We start from the raw sequence: 25,543 nt of genomic DNA, 5'->3' as shown, positions 1-25,543 counted from the left end.
CGCACCCCCCCGCCCCGCATCACTCCGCACATCACGAGTTCTCCCTATTTTGTGCGGTTCGCGGGTGCGGGGCGATGCCAAAAAATGGGCATCCCTGCCCCATGCTCAACCCTAACTATAATTAATAACTCGTTTAGATGGAATTATGTTCCTGTGAAGTTGGAATCATACTTGGCTACTGTATGTCCTGATCATCAATTTTGTCAATTTTGTTTGAATAACTATGTCTTAAAAGTGGAAAAAAAATAATAATTAAAAGTGTTTAAATGTAATATTGAAAACAATTTTTTAAAGAGTAATGTTATTTAGTAGATTTTTATACATCTGCCATATAATTAGAGTGACGTATCGGTAAAAAAATCTGCCTTTAGATAATACTAGTAAAAAAAAAAACTAATTTTTACTGTTACGTCACTCTAATTATCTGACATTAATATAACAGTTTCCTCTTTTTCAAAGTATTCAAGAGAAGTGTTAAGATTGATGTTTTTTTTTCCATTATTTAAAAGTTTTCCCAACATTTGATTTCTTCCAATTTATAGCAACTACCCAAATGGCATTAGAGCAACCTATATTTGTGGTTGATGAGGTGATTCGATCATCCTTGGACATTTACGGAGCATATAACAATTTTATAGACGAAATTAGAGAAAATTCCTCTCACTCAATTTTGAGAAAATGGTTAAATATTATTTAACCCCCTCAGCTAATAACTATTTTTTATTAAACATCACGAAATGACAAGTGTTATGATTTGGCCTTTTAAAATACTAATTCGTTGCAACTTAATCTCATCCGTCAGTCTTAACCATTATCTTATTTGAAAAATCAAATTTGACCATAAAGTTTTGAAAAATATTCCTATTTTGACCATTGAAAAACTAAAATACAAACGGTAATTTTGGTTTTTCAACGGGTAAAGTAAGGGTATTATCGAAATTTGGTTTGTCAAATTTAATTTTCACACAACCTTGGCGGTGGTGTCAAACAAACGCTTTCGAAAGGTGCTTGTGAAAGACTTTTGAAGAGGCTCACACTCGCGAATCCGGTGCGAGGAGCCGAAAGCCTAAAACCCTACCAGTGCCAATTTCAGTATTTCACATTGAGAACGAGAAGCAAATAGCTATGGCGTGCAACACATCAACCTGCCAGTCCAATTGCTACAGAAACGAAGAACAAGCACAAGAAAAAGCAGTAGATAGCTCAACCAATCCAATTGCTGATGACAATAATCAGAACCAGAATGTGTGCGTCAAGTGCAAGTTCAACGAGCCCATTTCTGCCACCGGCGGCGACGATGGGCGCTTCTGCGCCGACTGCTTCCGGAGTAACCTCTACGGAAAGTTCAGGCTCGCCGTCACCTCCTACGCCATGATTTCTCCCACCGATAACGTCCTCGTCGCCTTCTCTGGCGGCACTTCCTCCAGGTCCCCCCCCTCTCTCTCTCTCTCCAAAATTGTAAACTAAAACAAACGTATCTTTGAATAAAAGCAGTAATGGCCGGTGATTTGTTTGGAAAGAAAATGTTATGACAAAATGCATATACTTATTTTGAGTTTAATTTTTCTTTGCTTTTGCTTTTTGTTTTTTGGAATTTTAGCGTTTGGTTTTGGTTTTGAAAAGAAAACTATGGGAAGCTATATATGTATTTGTTACTGGTCAAGAGTGTACGAACGCGGGCGTTAATAGGCCTTTGGTCCTAAGCCCCAAGTAATCATGGACAATTCTTCTCATAGAGGGACTTGCAATGAGAATTCGTACCCGTTTGGATTCACTTAGACTATCTAGATAAACAGGAATTACAAGAAGCCTGTACAATTTATAATTTGACTTTACAAGATGCTGTCAAATAGTATGAACTTTCAACTGATTTAATCAAGTTGTGGATCAGTTTCTTTGGGTTTATAGCTAGACTAGGCTCTCTTTTGTTTGTTGCCCATTCAATTATCTGTGATGGAAAAAAAAAAAATCTTCGAAAAGGTTTCATATTGGAAGTTTCTGTGTCATAAAACTTGTGATGATCTTACAGCATGTAGATTCATCTTCTAAGCGGGCAGATTTTTATTTTGGGTTTCAGGGTGGCTCTACAGTTTGTGCATGAGATGCAAAATAAGTCCCAGAAGAATTTTGATGCAAGTAGAGATAGATCTTTACCAGTGTTTGGTGTTGGAGTTGCATTTATTGATGAAAGCTCCATTTTTCCAGTTCCTTCTCATGAAATTGACAAAGCAATTCAAGAAATCCGATTGATTGTGTCCAATCTAGCCCCGCCAAGAAAAGAGTTGCATGTGGTTCCAATTGAAAATATCTGCTCTTCTAATTCCAGTGACGGGAGGGACAGATTGAAAAGTCTACTGGATGTTGTTAGTGATGCCACTGGAAAAGAGGATCTTTTGCTGCATCTACGGATGCTGTCCTTGCAAAAGGTTCACTTCTAGATATCTCAACTACAAGCATATTAGAAAGGGAAGGAGAGTTGACTCATCCAATATTTTTTTCCTATGGTGCAGATTGCCTCTGAGAATGGATACAACAGGCTTGTACTAGGATCATGCACATCAAGGATTGCTTGCCATGTTATTTCAGCCACTGTGAAGGTTTGTTTAATATACGCTTCTGCTTATTTGTCATTTCTCTTGAAAAAAAAAAAAGAAGGATATTTCTTATTTTGGTGAATGGGAACACTTCCATATGTTACTATATTGCTACTCAAACAATAGAGTAATTATGGTTTTGACGTGGGTTGTCTCTGATTCTAAGTAAACCATGATATTTTAAATCATCTCTATTCCCTGTCAACCACTCATCACTGGCGTCCCTCAGTTAGTCTTTTCTACTTGAAGCAGGAAGGGTGTATCACGTGGATGGCTAATCGAGCAATGTTCTATAAACTGCAGAGAAATTATCACTTCAGGGATTATTAACCACATAGCTGTAATTAAAGAATTCTTCTGAGTATTTATGAGATTGTATAATTTTGAATATATATTGCACCTTAAAGCATTCAAATGAAGGGAGTGATATAGGTCATTCCAGGAAGCGACATCCTGTAGGATCTCTTTAGGGCTTCCCTTCCTAAATTTTCCACTGATAAAATAGCCTGTGAACTAATTATAAGTTGTAATGCCATATGAGACCAATTAAAGACCTGGTTAATTTACTGGTACTTGAATAACACACATTCTTCTCTCACAGTTGATATATGACTACTGCAGTTTAGTGTCGCTTTGTAAGATGCATTTTTCATTTTTCTATAAAAATGCAATTTTTTCATTTTTCTGTCAGACATGGATTCTATTTTCTCATTGCAAATATTTCCACTTTCATCTTGTCTACAGTGCAGTGGTGATTGATAACCTGCCAATTATGTTTTTCAGTATTTTCAACTTCAACTTAACATTTAGGAAAGAAACTCCATTCATTGACACATCTAAGAGGGCACATTTGTGAGGATTCATTGCAAGCACCACCTTTGAAATTAATTTTATATAGAAGTGATGTAAATATAATGCCTTCTTTCCATGGAAATGATGTAATGCATTGTTTTAAAACTCTTCAATTGGCTTTTCTTTTTGTCTGACTTTTTTCAGGAAGACCGCATCATCATATTTTAATTTCATTTTTTTAAAAAAAAAAAATATATTGCTTTGCTTTTTCACCAAATATCAAATATCAAATGGAAAAGAAAAAGAAAAAGAAAAAAGAACAGAATCTTTAATAAGCACTAGTTAAATTTTCAGCTCATTTAGAAGATACAGGTCATTGTCAGAAGGCATCTTGTGCTGTTATAAAATTTATAATTACATTTTCTTCTAACAGGGCCAAGGATATTCCTTGCCTGCGGATATGCAATACGTTGATTCAAGGTGGGAGGTCCCAACAGTGCTTCCGCTTCGCGACTGTCTTGCACAAGAGCTCAACATGGTTTGCCAACTTGATGGGTTTGTAATTCATGCCTTTTTCTATTTTTCTTTGTAATCTTTTGCCTTTTCAGTTCGTTCTGTATATGATTATAATTGAAATCATCTATTCATATTAGCTCTACATATCTATGTATTTCAGTTCTATTGCTCTTATATATTTCATTTAATAGAATAATACAAGCAAATACACACATACACATCAAACAGGAGTTTGGATAAATCTAGTCTATTACTAATTGATGATTTTTATCTCATCTTGACAGGGCAGTCTAAAGACTGTGGAGTTGCTTAAAGGTTCTTGCGCTGGCATCAATGGCTTGGTATCATCGTTTGTGACACTATTGCAGGTAGATACTAGGGCTTGGTTATCTCTTATTCCTTTTATTGTTAGGCTGAATTATCTGTTAGTGTGTCTTTAACGGAAACTCACAGGAAGATTAACTTCTTGTTACCAGTTGAAGTGCATTATCCTTGTGTCCTTCAGCACGGTGGCGAGGGGTCTATGGGTATAAAGAGGCTACCCCACTGTAACATTCGGTGTTGCCTTAGGACCAATAAAAAGATTATTTGTTTAAACATAACAGAGGATGTCATTGTAAAAGTAGGTATTCAAAGCTTTGCTTTAGAGGTTATATGGATAACTTGCTTAAGTTAAGTGCTATTTGCTTGTATATAACTTTTACACCTTTGAAAACAAACACCTTTTGAGCCCATTAGAAATATAAATATGGCCAGCCATCCTAGCTCCTTTATTTTATTTTATTTTTTATTTTTCATTTTTTACTTTTTTATTTTTATTTTTTCTCTTTTTAATTAGCAAGTCTTCATAAAACTTGTTTTTTTCAGGAAGAAAATCCTTCTCGAGAGTGCACGATTGTGAGAACAGCTGGAAAGCTTACTCCATTTCATTTCAACAGGATTCCTGAGAACAATGACTCTAACCTCCTTTCGGCAAGCCGAAGGCGTCAAAAGAGATTTAATCTCAAGCCTAACGAGGCGATATCCTCAGAGTCATTCTGTCCTATCTGCAATAGCCCACTCAACAAACCTGACTTACTAAGATTGAGCAATCTGGGGAGTTGCCAAACAAGTTCTGATAGTTTTGGTGCTGCCTGCTGTTCAAGTTGTCGCTTTCAGATACTTCCGAAGAATCCCCCATCAATGGAGCACTTCTATACGCTTTTACCCCAGCCATTGATTGCCAGAGCAAAGCATAGCAGCTATGGAAATCTCAGTTTGCTTAGGTGAGAATTTTCATTTACCATCAGCATTAACTATTTTAGATTTTTGGGGATAACTTGTGTCTAAGTCCTTGGTACCTTTATAAGCACATTGAAACCATGCATTAGGCACCATAGAGGATAGATAGACAAATAGATATAGATATGCTAAGTGAAAAATGAAAGAATAATGTAGGATAGTTAGATGAATTGGAGCAGATTTAATACTACGTTAAAACAATTAAAAAATATCAAGAAGAAATATTGGAGCTTATTATATCTTTTTGATGTTTTTAACTGCAACACTTGAGAAGATGAGGAAAGAAAGTTCTAAAATTGGATCATTCATAATCATCAGATAATGGGCTTGTTTGGTAAAAGAAAGAAAATTCTCCCTCCCCCTCTTTATTTTTCCCAAAAACAATCGACTTCAAAACATTCTAACTTTATATCACATCAATAATTTTTTATTATTATTTAAATAAAAAAAATTCACTACAATACAAAATTTTTTCACTTTTCCATACAAATTTTTTTTACTTTATATCACATCTATCACTTCTTACTACTACTCCCAACTCACACTCCCTTACCAAACAAGCCCAATGATTTATGAAGATGGAAATTTTTTAATGGAGGCAATCTAGTTATTGGTCTGCTATAGAATGGGCATTACTTGTCTGCAGTTTGTATGCAGCGATCATATGCAAGACATTTGCTAAATTTTGTCTGCCCTACAACTCCTTGTTACTTAGGTTGTATCCTACTCATTGCATCGTTGTGGTAACTTTAACAAGGGGCCCTGTACCAATTCAAGGAGCATAAAATTAGTGGCATCAGCGCCCAAATTATGGGTACAACATGACTTTAAATTTTGCAACAAAAAAAAAAAAAAAAAATTGTAGAGCTCGTAATGGTTTGACCTCTTATCAAATCACTCTATAAGGTTTAAACATTGAATAATGACACATAGGCTAATGATCACATCATATTCAGTAACATTTTGACACGTGTACATGTCATTGAGTCAGCACCAAATAAGTTCGCCACGCAATTTTGAAAACACCACATCAGGAAAAAAAAAAAAAAAAAAAAAAGAAAAGAAAAGAAAGAAAGAAAGTGGTTGGGGGTGGCCAAACCACCCCCAAGCACCTCTCTCTCTCTCTCTCTCTCTCTCTCTCTCTCTCTCTATCTCTCTCTCTCTCTCTCTCTCTCTCTCTCATTTTTTATTTGTTTTGTTTTTCCTGATTTGGTGAAAAGAATTGGTATTGTAAAATGACATGTACACGTGTCAAAATGTTATTGAACATGATTTGGCCATTAGCCTGTGTTATTACAAACCGTTAGAAGATATAATAGAGGAAGTCATTTGATAATTGTGCATACCTTAAGGAGTGATTTGATGTGTTTTAAACTATATTGAGTAATTTGATAAAAGGTCAAACCACAATGATTTCTACAGTATGTTCCCTTAAATTTTATCTATATGGAATATATCAGGCTTCACAGTACCTCTTTAAAGTCTTAACCCTTTTTTTGTGATAATTGTTCTTTTCAGGGAGCAGATACAAGATTGCTTGATTTCAGACAGTGAAGATGAAAGTTGAATTGACTTGCTCATTCTTTGGGTCCTCAATTTTTGAAACATATAATTCATTGTATGGTGTTGAGGTGCTAAGGCATATTGCTCGGTTAGACTCTTCGAAAAGATGGCTTCAACTGCAGCAACAAACAAACAATGATCTGAAAGTAAGTGCTGACATCAATTAGCTTTTTTATAGTCCAAGATGAATCCAAACTTAGGATTTAAATCTTATGTATATGAAGTTTGGAATTGGAAAGATATTATTGGTTGGTTGCAATGCTTACTAGTTTCCAACCTATATAATCCTTTGTGATTGAAAGAGACATATTTTTGTGAAGTGGATATAATTTAAATAAAAAGTTTGACTCAATGAAAGATTATTCTTTTTGGCTTAAGCATAGCATTGATACATTTCTTCTTCATAAAAGCTCAGTGGGGAAGTCCGATGAATATTTGGAGTAACATGGTGAGTCTGAGCAGTCCATACTGCTAATTTATTAGTTCTAGATACATATACATACCACAGTACCATTTCCTGTAAGTGGATGTCTTTCTTCATAGAAACTTATTTGGGAGGGCCATGAACCTCCCTTGAAGATGGAGGTCTTTTAAGATTAGCAACTCCAAGATCTTCATCTCCTCCCCCATTTTCGTCCTCGTTGTCTTCATCTCCTCCCCCATTTTCGTCCTCGTCGTCTTCATCTCCTCCCCCATTTTCGTCACCGTCTTCTTCGCTGTCTCCGTCTTCATTGTCTCCATCTTCATTGTCTCCATCATCAGCATCTTTGTCACACTCATCTTCTTCACACTTTCCATCTTCATCATCTCCATCATGATCTTCTTTGCCGCACTCTTCATCTTCGCTGCATTCACCATCACCATCTTTGTCATTCTCTCCATCTTCATCATCACCAGTTTCTTCATTCTCTTCACAACTAACACCTGGTCCATGTCCAAACTTTCCTACTTTCTCTTCATCTTCATTTTCTAGCCTTCTGCTGCTTTGTGCCACCACTACATGCTGATTGCCAATTTTTTCTTTCCTCCCCACTTTTGAAACTACTTTCTTGGCATCAGCTTCTAGACATAGAAAAGAGATTGATCCAACAGCAATTAAAACTAAGAAAAAGAACTTCCTTGTCATATTACTGCAATCAAGGTTCCAAATGCAGATTGACAAATATTTTCAGCTATCGGATGGATTCAAGGACACCATTTATATAAACTTCTTTGCATAGTCTTCTGTCAGTGGAGAGTATATTGGATGTGCGCACTATATAACATACATTGATTTAAGTTTTGACCACGCTACCATTTTGGAATTCATAGTTGTAGCGACACGCCATCGCGTGTTTTTAAAACTTATAATTCTCACATGCATTTTTACGTACATCTGTTTAATAGACTGAAACCTAATTTGAATAAAAACATTGTCCCGAACCTAACATAGCTAGGTTAATAGATAATTGAGCATGCCATGATGTTGTTAGGATCTCATATAGGCCTTTATGGCCCTGGCCTGTAAATGGACCTTTATGAGCCTCTAAAATATCTTTCTAAATGCTGGAGTAGATCCTAAAGATATCCCACTTCCTCATGCTGAAAGTGCTCTTTTCACGCTGTGTCCTAGCCATTGGTAAATGAATCAATGATGCTTATCACACAAGGTCACGAATTAACTTTAATGATTATAAATGGTAATGTGGAAGAAACACTAGATTAATAGAATGTCATTGGTTAATCCAATAGTCTTTAAATACTCAAGTGGGAGGAACACTAGATTTATGGTGGGAATATTAGATGTGCATAGTAAGCATTCGGAGAAGGATAATAAGTTAGCTCATTGTGACCTACATGTACGATCACTTCACCCCCATAAGGTGGTAAATAATTCAATACTGTTAAAATACACAAAAATAAAGAAATAATATATATATATATATATACTATTAACTGTTAATAATAATCTAGGACCAATCCTTTATCCAGATGAGCACATGTTATGAGTGGACACTAGTCAAAGATTTTTTTTTTTGGTGTGATCGGTCACCTACATCTAGTCAATTTTATGAACCAACCTAGAAATAGAATTTATGAAGTTTTTAAATGTCATATTGTAAATTAGGTAATAAAAGAATCATTTGAGGGTTCATTTATACACCGAAAAGGTTTTAACCACCCCATAACAATTGTAAATAATTGTTGTGATATATTTTTAATAGAAGCTTTCTTTCATTATTGAGTTTTAGCCACCCCACAACAATTGTAAATAACAGTTATATTTTTTTAATAAATTTTTATTTCATTATTGAGTTGGACAAATTTTAAAGAAAACTTTATCCTATTTTTTTATCCCTCGAATTTTAACAATTTTTAAATTATTCATTTCATAAAAAGAGATCCTTATGTAATATATGCATTGATTTAGAAAGGACTAGATAGCCTCCCATTAAAAGGGGCACACATCCCCAAATTCAAGTATACTCTTTATTCTCCCGACAAACGTTCTCCTCCCTCTCTCTTTTACTCTCACTAAAAAGTTTTCTCTCGTAGAATTATTTTTATTGACTTAAGTATCAGAGGCTTCCTTGAGAACAACAGTTCTGATGACTTTTTGTACCTTATTTTGAAGGAGCCCCATTGCCGGTCTGGCTGTATGGAAATTTGCATCAACATGCATTAAGAATGATGCAAGTGAGACTATACAATTGGTTTTAAAACTAAGTAATAATATCTACAATATTTGAGGAAATGAAGAAAATTTCTGATGAGACCAATGGTTGTCGCTAATAAAGCATGATCATCGCAATATCTTTTCTTAATCACAGGCTTGTGCAATTTGAATCTACCAAAGCTTCTCGACCTAAGAATGAAATCCAACGTTAGACCACATAGATGAATGTTCGGAACTTGTCTTGTGGCCATTTGAATAGGTTTCAGTGATGCTTCCCAATGATAAGGATTCCAAGCTTGGTTTAGATTGGCTGCTAATCTTAATCCAACTGGGAACATAGCTAATACTGTCTTTCCATCCCTCTTTGTAACCCTTTCCCCTTATCAATTACCAAAAAAAAAAAAAAAAAAGTCTTGCCATCCCCCTTTGTAACCAAAGCTTTGCCTTTTATTAATCAACTGTTACACCAAAAACATAATCAATCGTCTGTGTTTGGTAGAAGAGATTTTAGAAAGGATGGAGAAGAAGGAAAACATGAGGGAGAGGGAATTGAAATTTTATCCTATTTAGTATAAGAGAATAGAGGGGCAATGAGTAGGAGAATGAGATGGGCATAAGTGGAGAGATACCCCATTCTCTGATATTGCTTTCGCATTGGTTTTTAACAAGGGTATGCTGGCAAATTGATCCCATATATTCTTTCTTTCCTTCTAAAACAAAGGAAACTAGCATTACATGTGATTTATATATACTTTGACAAAGAAAAAAGCATTACATGTGAGTTATAGGTGGTAAGAGATTCACCCATACATCAAGGGATTTGAGAAAAGAAATCCTCCAGCTGACCTTCGTTTGCCACCACACCAAGTTTCTGGGTGAAGACCGCATTGATCAAGTCGCTTCCTGCATTTGTCATGACATCTGCAGCACAGATCTCATTGTACTCATTCAAGTTGTGCACAGCTCCATCTGCACCACCAGATACAGGGAAAGAGAAAAAGAAAGCCTCGTCATTCAATTTTACCTCAAAAGCTATATAAATTAAGTATGACATACCACCAACAACAATATACAGATATAATTACTAAGATATATATATATATATATATATATATAGAGAGAGAGAGAGAGAGAGAGAGAGAGAGAGAGAGAGAGAGAGGAAATAATATTCGCAAAGTGGTATCAAGGAAAATAGTTTATATCTTTTTTATCACGATTAACAACATCATTTCTCCATATCATCAAATAGATTAAAGGATAGAGATCCTCCATGCCACAGCTCATTCATCTTCAGGTCCCACCGCTGAATTAGGCAGCAGTCTGTTCAAAAACTTCTACTACAGAATTTCTCTCTGATGTCAACCCTAAGTACTGACACTCACAGAAACTCTCTCTCTTTCTCTCTCTCTCTCTCTCTCTCTCTCTCTCTCACACACACACACACACACACATCAGGTTTCAAGTTTTGACATCTCCCTTTATATTTTTGGAATAGGCAAGTATATATAAAAGCATATAATTATGTATATCTAGTTTACTTAAAAAATTCTCTATCCTTTCAGTTTAGCTTAAAGGTGTAAAGAAACGCTGCTTTCTCTATTCTAAGAGTTCTTCTTAGCATTTACCTTCAGCAATTATGGGTTCATATGCAGGAGGTTCAGCAGTCCAGTTCCCAACAGAATCTTTCATGTGCCTTCTATCAGATGCAAAGCATCGAAGAAACATTGGAGCATGCACAATCCGGAAAAACCTGATAGCAAAAGCAACAGTTTCTTACAATGAAATCGAATAATTTCACACTAGGTTTTAATATTACACTTCATTGGCCAACATAAGAATATAGTTTCATTGCTCCAGGAATGTAGTACAGAAATTTTGGGTAATATAGAGATTCAAAACCAATATCAGCTAATCTTTTTAACAATGAAGCATTGACATACTTGTCAAGAAAGTGCAAAAGCATGAACCATAACTTTTTTAGAAAATATTAACAATAAGTAATGCAGCAAACTACAAATCACCTCTGATACTCAGAAAAGAGCTCAAACGATGGCCGGATAGTTTCTGACACATAGGACGTTAAAGGAGAAGGAAATGGAAGACTTGAATCTAAATCCCACACTAACCAAGGAGTGTCACCTTTTCTTCTTTTCTGTAAATTATTTGTGGAAACATATCAAATAGTAGTACCGTTGATAAAAGTTCCAATGTTACTTGTATACAGACCGTACCAACCGATATTACAGTAAAGGGGATTTAGCTCTCACCTGAATGCAAATCACATGATAGTCCCAGAGAATAACCCCGCCTGCCCTTTTGCTGGCCTTTTGATGCCACAATGGAGTCTACAAAATTTTCTTAAAAAGCTATGATAAAAATCAACAAAAGGTTCCATTCTCAGGAAAACTTACACACAACAAAATTCTTTACTTAAGTAAAATCTACACAGGCAATGATAAAACACACTCTCATTGTCCTAAAAGAAGGCTACAAAGAGTAATCTGGATCCTGCCAAACTAGCATTTTAGTTGCAAGAAAGAAGCTCAGTAATAAGAAAAAGTAAAATCCAACTGCAAAATATGAAACGACCATCAATGCTTGTCCAACGAAGTCCATAAATCAATCAACAAGTTTGAAGACATTAGCGATCCATGAAACATTCCCAAAACTGCAGATTGAGCTCACGAGTATTCCAAGAGTGATGTGTGCAACTGGTGGAGGAGAATAACAATTAATAAGCGGTTCCTCACTAGTAGCTCCAGACTAGTACTTGGCCTAAATCTAACATCAAACCATGGATGTCCTTCACAATATTTCTTGGACAAGGAATAGTTGATTACACCAAGAAACTAGCAAGAAGAATAACGAGTTGAACTCAATAAAACATTGTTAAATCACTAATTATCCCAAAAGTTAAGTTCTTAAGAAATCATGAATATAATCATTCAAGTAATATTCTTACACTCTTGGTCACGTGTGGGCTCAAACTCCCCTCGTTACAAAGAGAAGGTTCAAGCTCAAAACATTTGCTTAATCTTTGATACTATGTTAAATCGGCAATTGTCTCTTGAGGTTATAGGAAAGGAGTAAATTTAATTAATTAATTAATATTTTAACCAATATTAACCCCAGGAACCTACCATTAAGGCTTTCTGTCAAGTCACATTAAGTAATTAAGTATAATATTCAAAGGAGAGACAAAGAGCACATTCAAAACACCATACATGCCTGTTTCTTCTCGTTGGAAATGAAAGCAACAAAAAGATCAGATCCCCTCGCATCTGCTATTCCACTGGTGCATAATTTCTTGCAAAGAAAGAATACATTCTCCTCACTTGAAAAACCCCAAAAAAATAAAAAATAAAAAAAAATAAAAAAAAAAAAGAAAAAATCATAAAAAAGCGTGTAAGCTTAGTTTAGTGAAGAACTCTGATTACTACTCTAATCACAGAAAACGTTCAAGAAATTTCACAAACGCTTTGGAGCCTAGTAATTACCAGTAAAAAGGAGTGTGATGGAACTCAGAAATGTCCAAACTGCTTATTTCGGGCGTTAAGGTCGTCATCGCTGTTCTAGCCCCCACTTTCGGTCCCTAAACAAACACTTGAACGTTGCAGCCTTCCTCCTCCTCTTCGACGCAATCAAAGTCTTGTTTATTTGATCAAACTCAGCTCTTCAATCATTCATCGATGGCCGCCACGATGTTTTTGTTACGGAAAAAGAAATCCCCAAACAGGATACGACACCGTTTTGGGTTCTCAAAATGCCGTCTGTTTGTATTCCCCGACCGATAAATGCTCTCTCACTCACATACTTGAAGTACACCATTTTCTGATGTGACGTTTAGATCCAATAAAGCCCCAAACGACATCAATTTACACCGTTCAGGAAACGTTTCGACGCCGCGTACCATTCCAAGTGTGTTTTATGTGCTATCCGTAAAAAACGACGTCGTTTTGAAGGAGTTCTAGTAACTCGTACTAAAAGAAAACCACACTAACCGGCTAACCCCAGCGTACCCCATTCATGGATAATGGACCCAGAAAACCCCACCGACCACCTCTCCGCGACCGCGGAACCAGAGCCAGCACGGCGGCCCATCTGCGCGAACTGCTCGCGGCCCAGCCCAGTCTGTCTCTGCCAGAGCCTCCCGACCCGGCCCATTCCAACCAGGACCCAGATTGTGATCGTCCACCACCCCCACGAGGCCCACCACAAGCTCTCCACAGTCCCAGTCCTCACCAAATGCCTCCTCAACTCCACCACCATCGTCACCCGCCGCCTCCGCCATGGCCTGTCCGCTCTCCTCGACCAATCCCTTCCTGCCATCTACCTCTTCCCCCCCACCCCTTCCTCACCCGCCGTCACCCTATCCCACCTCCTCTCCTCCCTAGATCCCCAACACACCCCTCCAGTCCTGATCGTCTTCGACGGGACCTGGAAGCACGCCAAGGAGATGGTGAGCGCGAGCGAGGGGTTCCTGTCGAGGTTCGCGACTAGGGTTTGCTTGGACTACGACGAGAGCGTGAGTGGTGGGAGCATATACGACTCGGAGTTGATTCTGAGGAAGGAGCCGTGCGGCGGGTGCGTGAGTACCATGGAGGCGGTCGCCAGGGCCCTGAGGGTGCTGGAGCCCAATGGGCCGGAGATTGAGAGCCAACTAATCGAGGTTTTGAGGGAGATGGTGAGATTGCAGGCTCGGTACTTGAAGCCCATGAAGCCCCGGCCCAAGTTGTTGAAGAAGGGCAAGGAGAAAAAGGAGTTGATGGAGAAGAGTTAGAACTAGAAGAGTGAGAGAATTCGGACCTGACTACGTTGTATTGTATTTCATTGAATCTCTAATGCATTGGTCTTCTATTTTTAATAAATTATGATAGGTCTTGTCTAATCAATATTGATATTGATAGGTTTTGTCTTGTCAATATTGGTAATAAGTTGAATTTTTTATATTATTTATACTTAAATTATCAAATTGACTGTTGACAGAAACTTAACTCATTTATTCCTATTGTTCCGTGTCTAACTCTGCGATTTATGGTTCTGATTGAGGTCGCTGCTGACTATAAATAACAATACACCAAAACTATTCACAAGGTTAATTTATTTCTAAAGAATTAGAAATACGATTCAACTCATTTCCTGTTGATGAATTCTCAAGAAGCACGTTTGTATGTGAAAAATTGTTATCAATTAAAGATTTCCCAAATTCCCTGTACATGAACTCTCAATAAGCAAGTTTGTATGTGAAAACTCTACACATCAAGTGGACTTTACAGGACAAATAATTGGGCTTGTCACTTGCCTTCAGATCCTAATAACAAAAACATCTAGTACAACAACTTTAGAGTACCAAGTGATTATGACACAACTAACTGTTGTACTCATCACACTGAAGCTTTGAAATCTGCAGCTTTATCCTGATTATCGGATGCGATTCACATGAGCAAAAGGCTCAGGGTTTGGTTTGGGAGCAACTTCCGGGACTCCAAAAACATTCCAGATTCTCAGTGTTTCGTCCCCTGCTGCGGATGCTACGGTGCAACCATCCGGACTCTGAAGCAAGTATAGGATGAAAAATATTAGGCTATGAATAAGGACAAAAATTGTGGTCAGGAGAAATTTAGTAAGAAGATTAAAAACTCATTCAAGTAGATACAATACCTGAGCCAAAAATAGAACCCTAGAGGTATGGCCTTTCAGCTCTGCCATCTTCACCATTGATGGGTATTTCCAAAGAACGAGCTCATTCTGAGTAAAACCATGAGAGCTAAGCAGCTCTCTCTCATTCTTGCTCCACAGCAGAGCACAAACCTGAGAGCCAGTGTCAACCGAGTTCAAGCAAGCACCAGTGAGGGTGTTCCAGAACTTTATGCACCTATCACCTCCTCCTCCACCAGAAGCTAGCAAATTGCTCTGAAAAGGATACCAAGCAAGGGCTTTCACGGCAGATGTATGGTCCTCAAGCCTCTGAAGCCACCGTGTCACTAAACGTGAAGATGCCATTGATCTGTCCCAGATGTGGAGGAGATTATCATTACCTCCACTCGCCAATTGCTGGCCTGAGGCCGACCATTTTAGCCCACAAACCTCTTGGTTGTGGCCTCTGTAGGTTTCAACAATGTGTGCTCTGACTCTTATGTCATTGTTGATGATCAGACCGTCCATTCCTCCAGTTGTAAGGATATGATCGTTCCATGCCAGCGTCCCCACTCGCATTCTGTGACCACCTCTCAAGGTTCTTAGCTGCAAAAGCAACAATACAACAATTATAAGCATTAACAAAATTTAATATCAGAAAATTAGTAAAGAATATGAAAGAACAATGAAAAATTGAAGAACCTGTCGATTAGTTGTTGAATCCCACAACTGCACCTCAGAATTGTTCAATCCAACGGCAATGTGCTGGCCATCAGGAGCCCAGCTAACACTTGTAACGGGGCCATCTTCCTCATCAATGCTGACAAGTTCAGAAGCTGAACCATTTGAAGCATCCCACAGATGAACTGTATTTCCAAGCGCAATTGCGAGAAAGTTGCAGCTCCCCCAATCCAGTAAATTCAGGTAATAATCATCCACAAGGTCAGGAGCACCTAATGTCCTCTCAGAAGCCTGCATACAATCAAACCAAATTAATTAGACCACAGCTTTCAAAAGACAGAAGGAGAACTATAGGTAATTATTAAATCAACAAAGCAATAAGATTAAACCAGAAAGGTAACATGATTCCATGAATTTAATTAATCAAAAACTGAGAGCATAAATCACGCTCATTCTAAAAAGGCGCCATATCCTATATGCAGATAATCCCCAACTCTTTATGATGTTCGCACACATAATAAAATTTAAATGGCAGCATTATAAAAGCCAAAAATGTGCAATCTTTAGGAGAAAAATGGGTCAGTTTAATAGACTAATTTAGCGCGCCGGTACTACAATTAAGACCACAATGTGGATATTGTAGTAGCAAACCAAAGGTGTACGTGATCAAACAGCATTTGGAATATGGCCCAAGCTTTCCAATATAGTGCCAAAAGACTCCATGTTTTTTCATTCCTCAGCTAAAATTTCAGCAGTTCAATTCAGAGCTCCACCCTAATAATCCATAATTAACAATAATCTGCCTAACTAGGTACTAAATTTACTCAAGTCCATAATTTCTATGAGACAAGAATCCATGACGAAAGACTAAAATCATATACCCACCTGACAAATATGTCGCCAGGGCTTCATTGGCTTATCACTGTAGAGAGAAGAGGATAATTCACGTGGGATCAACTCCACGGGGGCAGGCGGCTTGTTCTTGAACGCGAAAATTCGAGTCCTATTCATGTTAAAGACCTCAGCCAACCGCTTCCGGTAGGCCTCCACTGCTGGTGAGCTTGCAGGCGGCTTCTCCTTGGCTTTCCTCCCTTCTGTCAGCATGTAATGTGCGAAATCGAAGTCCATCGCTGATCGGTTTGGAATGAATCTATCCAACTGCTTATAGGTGAAGAAAATTGTATGAGACACTTGCAATAACAGTCATTATTCACACAATTTTTCAAATGTGGTTTCAAGTGCAAAACACGTAATGACATTTGGCAGTCAATTTAATCACAAATCCCTAATTTCAATAGAATTGTTTTTTAATCCCTACTTAAGAAACCCTAATTAAGGAACCAAACTGATTAAAAAATAATAATAATAAGATAGTGCTAATTTGAAGCAATAGCAAAGATATACGCAAAATAAAGCCAAGAATTACGAAATTACGTTTTCTCGAGCATTCTTTCTCTGCATATACTGTTCTTGAAGTGCGCACCGAGACTGCTTGTTCTGGAAGGCGAACTCTCGCCTTCGGTTCATGTTGCACCTATTTCAGATAAATATAGCACCTATTTCAGATAAAATAATTTTGAAACAAAATGTAAAGAGAGAGAGAGAGAGAGAGAGAGAGAATTGAAAGGTGTGAATGTTGTCGTCGATCTTTGAGCGCTTTGGAGAAGTGCGTCGTCTGAGAGAAAAAGAGAGAGATTAGGGTTGAGAAATGAGACTAATAACAAGAAACAAATTTCAAGGGCAAAGTAAATAAACGAATGAATTACTGGCTTGTAGATCATCTAAATCAAGCGCATAGTGTTTGAACAGTTAATTGGAGCAGGCCGCTAAAACCAAAAATGAAGAGCGACTCTAGCAATGAATAGTTTGGAGAGAGAGAGAGAGAGAGAGTTCTTCATTGGATCTAATAACAATGCAAGAGGGTTTACGTAAATGCTCAGAAAAAAAAAAAAAAAATTGAAGAAGAAGAAGAACTTCGTAGACGGAGATTCGGGAAAGTCGCAACTCTCGCAAGTTCGCAACGGCCTGAGAGAGCCGTTGAAATACCGTGTTGACGAAAATGTCCTTCAGTTGTAATATCGTTTCCAAATTTTCACCAAAATGTCGTTATAGCTTTTTGTTAAAGAAGAGTATTTCATTACTCAATTTCATATTCTCTTATTTTTCTCTTATCTTCTATTTTTAAAAATTAATTATTAAATTTGTAAGACCTGTATATGAATTCTGCTTGAATCCTACAAAATTTTGAAAAAACATTTTGGATAGCTCCACCCCTATTATTGCTTGAAATGAAAAATATTAGACCTATAACTTTTTTTACCATTTGTTAACGTGGTTATTTAGTGATTAAATGGTGTTAATTTTTTTTTAATGATTGACGTGACTTTATCAAATGTTGACACATATGAGCAAGTTGTAAATAATTATAAAAGATATTGGGTGCTAACAATTTCTATTGGGGGACATTAGTGAGGGCCTTAAAATAGTGCCCACGTGGCCACATTTATGTTTTGAGGACCCATAATTTGTTATTTTAGTGACAATGAGTTGTAAGCATATTTTCCCCTGTTTATAGATTTGATAACTTCCCACATGAGAGAGGGCGTGGGCCAATAACAATTTTATAGGGGACCAAGCAAGATTTGTAGAGATATAATACCACAAGCCACATGATCGGTTCATTTGGTGCTCTTAAAGCTGTCCACGAGACCAAAGTTGCCTACCAAAAAAAGTGTGCTTCTCTGTCATTTTCTTATTCGTAGAAGCCTATAGAATATAACTCAATCAATCTGTGACTCAAAAAAAAAAAAAAAAAAAAAATCGATAAAATGATGAAGTTTTCTTCTAATTCCTCCAACCGAGTTTATTAACAGACACGTATCTCAAATGCATGTGAAATATACGTATAAGAATCCCATACATTTTAAAGACATATCAATTTAAGCTGATTTATTGAAAAACTTTGGTTCATAAAAGAATCACAAATCTTATAATTCCTTAGTAAATGAGAGGAGGAATGTATATACTTTAAAAAAGTAGATAGCTAGTGTATTTTTTTTTTAAAAAAAAAAAAAACTAAATTTTAATTAAATATTTACTAAACCGGAGTTGGATGTTCTGATTATGCAGCGGCAAACCCTAAGGCTTCGTTTTGGTTTGTGAAATGAATATTTCAATAGGAAATATAATAATTATTACTGATAATAAAAGAGAGTGGAATGTAATAGTTATTCCTACTCGTTAGTTTGGTAACAACACATATATTTTAATTGGAATCGAATCAAAATTACTAAAAACTCCCTACATTATTTATTTTATTTTTTTTAAAAAAAAACATCAAATTATTAAAAAAAATATATATTGAAAACTGGTGGGTGGCCGGCCACCCCTGGAACGCCTCAGGGGTCCACCACGAGACTTTCCGAGGATGGTGCGACCACCCCCGGCTCCTTTCGTGACTAGCCGACCACTCCATAGATGTAACGTATGTTTTTTTTTTTTAAAAAAAAAATAATAATAAAAAAATGAGAGGAAATAAAAAAATATAAGGGAAAAGTATACATAACCCCCTCAAACTACCATACCATTGTCAATGCCCACCTAAATTATCAATTGTGTCAATTCCCCCTTAAATTATAGAAAAATGTCAATGTCCCCCTAATGACAAACATACATTTCATAAAATTATTAAAATTTTTAAAAAAAAAAACTAAAAAATTATTTAAAAAAATCTAAAATAACAAAAAATTATACCTAAAAAGTTTTTTTTTGTTTTTTATTTTTTAGTTTTATTTTTAAAAAATTTTATAAGGACATTTTTTTGTCTTATGACTCTTATTGAAAAACTTTTATGGTCATTTTTATCTTTTTGTTGATATTAGGGGGGACATTGACATGTTTTGATAGTTTGAGGGAGGATATTAACACAATTGATAGTTTAGAGGGACATTGACAATTGAGCGGTACTTTGAGGGGATATGTGTACTTTTCCTAAAATACAATGAGTTGTTTTTTCTAGAAAATGTAATATATTCCACACAAAAAAAAAAAAAAAAAAAAAAAAAAGATGAAATAGAAAATAATGAATTATTTTCTCTAGAAAATGTAGTTTATTCCTTTTTTTTTAGAGTAAGAGGTATTCATCTTCGTAAATGAATAATTATTTCTGTTTGAATAATTATTATAAAATATAGACCCTACTAAACCAAAAAAAAAAATTTGACTATTCTAGAAATCAATTGAGGCCAAAAACTGATTTTTGTGTTTTGTTTTTTTTGGTAAATATCGTGGGTGTTTTTAGCTTGCGGGTGCCCAAGTCGATAAATAAGATTCCAATACTTTTGGATGGGCCTGGCCCTGGCCCTGCCAACCCCATCCACAGGCGCTTCCATTAATACTGCCAGTGGCATGCTGGCACTGTAGCTCATGCACTGTCCATATCCATACACTGTGACGGTATTCCTAGTTGGACAAAACATTAATTAAATAATTATAATTTGTTTTCCACCAAAACCATATGTTTTATTATTCACCGACAAATTATCATATTTGATAGACACTTCAATTTAAATGAGACACGAGTTTATACTACGAATTTGTCCGGTTGACACATTTGAAGAAATCAATTTGGCCTTATTGAATTCTTAACAATTCATGGGATAATTTGTCATTTGGAATCACTAGTTCGTTTAGGAACCAACTTGAATATTGATTCTTCTCTACTTTTTTTTAAAACAAATCATATTTTATTCAATTTTTTAAATTTTTTTTAAATTTTATCTCACAAAATCAAACCTCGAAATTCGTATAGTAAATTAAAATTGAATTTTGATTTTAAAAAATTTAACACCCAAACGAACCATTAAGGCTCATTTTTCTTGGGAATTGAAATTTGGTCTTCAACCTACAATAATGTGGTTTGGGGGTGTAAATTTCTACCATTCGTGCACTAAAAAAAAAAATAATAATAAAATACGGGACATTTTAAAATTATCCAAGTCAATCTAATTTTTCACATATGAGTATTTACATTTGGCTTAATTTTTTTTTTTTAGCTAAATATTTACTCTTTTTTCTTCCATTAAGTTGCACACAAATTTTTGGGTTAAAATAGCTAATGGAATGCAATTATTTTTGCAACCAAATTTACACTATGACTTAGCAAACCTTTAGCCGCCAGCGGAATGTAAATGCTAAGAAAATTGAAATAATAAGTAAAAATTTCACTTAAGAGTAACAAATTTCTACCTTTTTTGAGATGATACTTAAACTTCAAAACATCTAAATTTAAGGTATTCATTTTTTGAAAAGTCTCAATTATGAATCTTCCGTTAGGATTTTCCTTTAAATTTTATCAAAATTCTCAAAATATCAATTTTTTTTTTAGGAAAAAAAGAAAAAGAAAAAGAAAATTGCTAGAATTTAAGTATTGGTTAAAATTTAACGAAATTTACAAAAATACCCATGGTTAGAATTTAACTGAATCTTTGAAAAAATTTATATATATATATATATATATATATATTTAAAAAAAAAACAAAAAAACAAACACACGAGTATTTTGGAAAATTTGATAAAATTTAACGGAAAATTCTAACGGAGGACCTCTAATTGAAACTTTTCAAAAAATTGATACCTTAAATTGGGACGTTTTGAAGTTTAGGTACCTTCTCTCTAAAATGATAAAAATTTGATACCTTTTAGTGAAGGTATCCCAAACAATAAAGAGATGTGAAAATCTGGTTAAAATTATGCCAAAATTCCAAATCATTTCCTCTTGTTGGATTGTTTGTCTGTGGTTCCCAACTAATGCATGTTAACATCACCCTTCACCAAAAGCTGGGGAGTCCGCAAACTGAAATATTATAGGCTTAGATGCAAACATCTTACCTAACATACAATAGTATGACCTCATTCATTCATATCTCCAGTCGGTCAATCGGACGGTTGAAAATTAATTAGATTAAAAAATAAAATTTCTTCAAACTTGAGTTGGATTAAATTCTACCAATCATTTAAAAAAATAATAATTTCTTCTTATTCAATTTAAAGAAAAAAATTTATCCATTTGTCGTTGCTTTATATTTATAATTCCCACAATTCATGGGCACCAATATATTTTACTTTGAAAAAAGTATACATAATTTGTCAATACATGTCCCCCTCAAACTATTAATTGTGTTAATGTCCTCCTTAAACTACTAAAAAATGACAATATTTTCCCAATGACAAATATACCTTGATAAAATTATTAAAAAAATAAAATAACAAAAAGTTATACAAACAAAATAAAATCTGGTTTTTCTTCTTCTTTTTTCGTTTTTTTTTAAATTGTTTTATTATTTTTCAGTTTTTTTTCTTTTTTCTTTTTAATTTTTAGTTTTTATATTTTAGTTTTAGCTTCTTTTTTTTTTCTGAATTTACAAAGACATTTTTGTCGTATTGAAAAAAATTTATGGTCATTTTTTTCTTTTCGTTGGTCTTAGGGAGGACATTGATATGTTTTTGTAGTTTGAGAAGAGACATTGACACAATTGGTAATTTATGAGAATATTGACAATTGAATAATAATTTGAGGGGGATATGTATACTTTTCCCTTTTACTTTCTATGTTCACGTACTTATCTAATAAATGTTTTTGATACACTAAAATGATGAATACTTAGAAACAGGTATGGATATTACTAGAAATATAAGAAGTTATAATTGAATGGCTATATTTATTTGGTGATAATACATGAATATCATAATTTTCTATTAGGAATTGAATCAAAATTCAACCAAATTTTATAAAATACCTTAACTATAAAAATCATTTCCCTATAAAACATTCTTTTTTTTGGCACAAAAAAAAAATCTTCGTCCTCCAACGGAACCTCTAGGAGCACCACTCTAAGGAGCCCGAGGGTGGTCGCAATCACTTTCAATGGCATCGAGGGTGATGGGGGTAGTTGACCACCAATGGGGACGTTTTTTTTTTTTTTTTTTTTTTTTCGGTGCTAAAAGAAATGACTTATAGAACTTTTTAATTCTTAAGAGAATAACTACTCCTTGTCTTGTTTTAGAGGAACAATTATTCCTATTTTAAGGGAATAACTATTTTATCAGAAGAAATATTTCTAATAATAATAACACAACCAAATAACGGAATAACAATTTCATTTTTGGGTCTTTTCTTTCTTACCAAATCAGCATTAAATAACCAAGAGAAATGCTTGATTTCTCAACACATTTTTCTAGAATTTGGTTCCAACCTGATGTGTCACAATTCTGATGAGATTGTGGTATATTTTTCAAAATAATAAATCTCATGAGATTGTGACACATCATGTTAAAACTAAATTTAAAAAAAATATATATATATATTTGAATGTTTAACATTTCTCAATAACCAAAGGTTTTGGAATATTTAAGTGAACATGGTTGCTTGGTTATTTTTTAATCGGCCTAGTGCCCCACCAATGCTCTTCTCACTCTCTCTTTGAGCCCTACGATGTTGGCATACATGTTCTCAGAGAACGAGGTTGCAAGAGAGGCTGGACCCATTAAAGCCTTTTATTACTAGTTTTTAAACATGAATTAGTGTTCAAGAATGGCATCTTAAGCCTGCTTTTTTTTCTTTTTTTTCTTTTTTTTTTTTCAGTCAACCGTCGAATTTAGTTGTATATATTTTATATCTCTAAGTTATGAATTTTTCTACTATTTTACAACTGCCATTATGATGCTAAGTAATAGATTAATTTTTCATTTATTTTTTACCCATATGTTTCTACTGCTTCGAGTTTGGTGTACGAGCTTGTAATTACTGAAAATCATAAAATTAGAAGACAATAAATAACAACAATATGATTATCTATTTCTTCAAGATTTGTACACAAAATGCAATTATTAGTAAGAAATAAAGTGTAGTCAACCTCTAACTACCTAAGTTTAATTTGTTTGTTAATTGGTCTTAAATCTTCGTTACGGTTTTTCCTTTTTAAATTTCGTACTCTAAAGACAAATGTCAGTTAAATAAAATTCCTTTAACTGACTTTAAAAATAAACTTTATTCCTCACTAATTGGGATCAAAATTCTCTACAATTTTAAAGAAATTGCATATTCTAAAATGATGTGAATTTAGGTCGTTCCTTACATTGAACGGGTTGAAAAATACTATATATTAAAAAGGTCACTTGTTATCGAGGTAGTCAAAAAGAATTTTCCTCTCAAAAGGCTAATTTCTTCTTTAACTTTTGAAGAGACGCTTCTTATTTATAAAATCAAAATATAACTTTTATCTCAAAGTTTTTTTACAACATAAAGCACAATAACCTATTGAAAATATACTCAATTCTCATTGGTAACAAGCAACATTTTTTATAAGTAAATTTTTTCAAGCCGTTCTACACAAAAAAAAAAAAAGAAAAAAAAAAGAAAGAAAGAAAATAACAGATTAGGATTCTCTCAAATTACTTGCAATTTGAGAGAATTCGGACATATAATGCAACTGGGGAAGAGATAAATAGAATTTGAGAATTTCGTGTCTCTGTACGAACTGATCTTCCTTCATTGATTTTCCAAACCCGAGAAACTACACTTTTATTTTATTTTATTGCTATTTTACCTTGTTAATTTAATAGTGTTAATTATTATTATTATTATTATTATTATTATTATTATTTTTTTTTTTTTTTGTTAAAAGTATTATTTTGTATTTTTTCAACATACCGTAACATGCTCGATGCACATTTAAATCAATATTAATTAAAAAAAAAAACCAAGTGTTGCTTGATCATGCCACATTAACTGAATATACTAAGAGCTTAAAGGTCTGTTTAAGCTTGCGATTTTAAAAAGTGTGATTTAAAAATAACGATTTTAAAACATACGATTTGAAAAAGTAGTTTTTAAAAACGCAATCAAGCGTTCGGTAAAATATGAGTTTAACCTTTAGAATTTTGCGTTTTCAAAAAAAAAAAAACCTTTGCCCACGATTTGAAAAAGTAGTTTTTTGCGTTTTCAAATCGTAATTTTTTAAAAACACAATTTTCAAACTGTTTATTTTTTACGAAGTTGGTTTAAAATCGTACTTTTTGCTTACGAAATTGCAATCACAAATAATTATAAGATTAAAATGTAGCGTGGTTCAGAACTCAATGAATTAAGAGATAATTGCACCACTGGTCCCTGTGGTATGCCATAATTATTTTTCACTCCCTATAGTTTAAAAAGTTCATGGGAGGTCTTTGTGGTAAGCAATAATTACAAATCGATCAATGGCGTCAAATTTAGTTAAATTCTTTGACAGATTCTGTTAAATGCCACGTCAGACCAATAAGAATGCGACACGTGTCCATCTTAATAAAAAAATATATTATTAAAAAATAAATAAATAAACTTATTTTTATTGGTCTGACGTGGCATTTAACAAAACCTGTTAAAAATTTTAACGGAATTTGACGTCAGTGATCGATTTGTAATTATTGTTTACTATAAGGACCTTCCATGAATTTTTTAAACCATAAAAAATAAAAAATAATTACAACATACTACGAGGACCAATATTACAATTATCTCGTAAATTAAATAAGGCAAGGTTGGGTCAGTGGGGTTGGGACCAGCCCAAACTAGATAGGTCAATTCGTCCTATAAAGTGTCAACAAAGATATGACTCCTACAACTACTTTTTAGTACGCTTTTGATAAACTCGTGCTGGACTAAAAATCAAGAGGAAAAAGATTATCCATTAGAGAGAGCCAAAAACTTCCCTATTTGCATCCTAGTAAATTATGCTATATAAGTCTAAAAATTATACTTTTTAAATTTTTTTAACTGATATGA

The 25,543-nt window shown here is 34.6% G+C and overlaps 5 protein-coding genes across 7 annotated transcripts; 2 read left to right on the top strand and 3 right to left on the bottom strand.

Annotated features, from left to right (window-relative positions):
- The first annotated feature begins 996 nt into the window (after positions 1–996).
- LOC133872621 (cytoplasmic tRNA 2-thiolation protein 2) lies at positions 997–7,015 on the top strand. The gene is made up of 7 exons (XM_062310196.1): positions 997–1,427; positions 2,078–2,426; positions 2,511–2,597; positions 3,820–3,941; positions 4,192–4,270; positions 4,770–5,167; positions 6,702–7,015. Exons 1-7 carry the CDS (start codon positions 1,126–1,128, stop codon positions 6,748–6,750), a joined length of 1,386 nt encoding a protein of 461 aa, XP_062166180.1. The 5' UTR covers positions 997–1,125; the 3' UTR covers positions 6,751–7,015.
- Positions 7,016–7,293: 278 nt separating this feature from the next.
- LOC133873181 (uncharacterized) lies at positions 7,294–7,872 on the bottom strand. Its single transcript, XM_062310911.1, has one exon. The coding sequence runs from the start codon at positions 7,870–7,872 to the stop codon at positions 7,294–7,296; it is 579 nt and encodes a 192-aa protein (XP_062166895.1).
- A 2,203-nt stretch (positions 7,873–10,075) lies between these two features.
- On the bottom strand, positions 10,076–13,220 carry LOC133872623 (protein N-terminal glutamine amidohydrolase). 3 transcript variants are annotated; one of them, XM_062310200.1, is made up of 6 exons: positions 12,900–13,220; positions 12,627–12,708; positions 11,670–11,747; positions 11,424–11,554; positions 11,028–11,152; positions 10,076–10,371 (listed from the first exon to the last, which is right to left on the bottom strand). In XM_062310200.1, exons 2-6 carry the CDS (start codon positions 12,681–12,683, stop codon positions 10,214–10,216), a joined length of 549 nt encoding a protein of 182 aa, XP_062166184.1. In that variant the 5' UTR covers positions 12,684–12,708; positions 12,900–13,220; the 3' UTR covers positions 10,076–10,213. The 3 variants fall into 3 exon arrangements, with proteins under 3 accessions (XP_062166184.1, XP_062166182.1, XP_062166183.1); XM_062310198.1 differs by having other exon boundaries at positions 12,631–12,736; positions 12,900–13,219; XM_062310199.1 differs by having other exon boundaries at positions 12,627–12,736; positions 12,900–13,218.
- Positions 13,221–13,397: 177 nt separating this feature from the next.
- Positions 13,398–14,294, top strand: LOC133872622 (tRNA-uridine aminocarboxypropyltransferase A). Its single transcript, XM_062310197.1, has one exon. It carries the CDS (start codon positions 13,436–13,438, stop codon positions 14,180–14,182), a length of 747 nt encoding a protein of 248 aa, XP_062166181.1. The 5' UTR covers positions 13,398–13,435; the 3' UTR covers positions 14,183–14,294.
- A 270-nt stretch (positions 14,295–14,564) lies between these two features.
- On the bottom strand, positions 14,565–17,606 carry LOC133873707 (cell division cycle 20.2, cofactor of APC complex-like). The gene is made up of 6 exons (XM_062311451.1): positions 17,487–17,606; positions 17,155–17,395; positions 16,606–16,878; positions 15,742–16,011; positions 15,064–15,645; positions 14,565–14,955 (listed from the first exon to the last, which is right to left on the bottom strand). The coding sequence occupies exons 2-6, from the start codon at positions 17,245–17,247 to the stop codon at positions 14,824–14,826; spliced, it is 1,350 nt and encodes a 449-aa protein (XP_062167435.1). The 5' UTR covers positions 17,248–17,395; positions 17,487–17,606; the 3' UTR covers positions 14,565–14,823.
- Positions 17,607–25,543: the final 7,937 nt, after the last annotated feature.

Source organism: Alnus glutinosa, chromosome 7 (assembly GCF_958979055.1).
Source record: "Alnus glutinosa chromosome 7, dhAlnGlut1.1, whole genome shotgun sequence".
NCBI classification, from domain to species: domain Eukaryota; kingdom Viridiplantae; phylum Streptophyta; class Magnoliopsida; order Fagales; family Betulaceae; genus Alnus; species Alnus glutinosa.
Note: the sequence above shows the minus strand (reverse complement) of the source record. Positions and strands in the feature narration are given on the sequence as shown.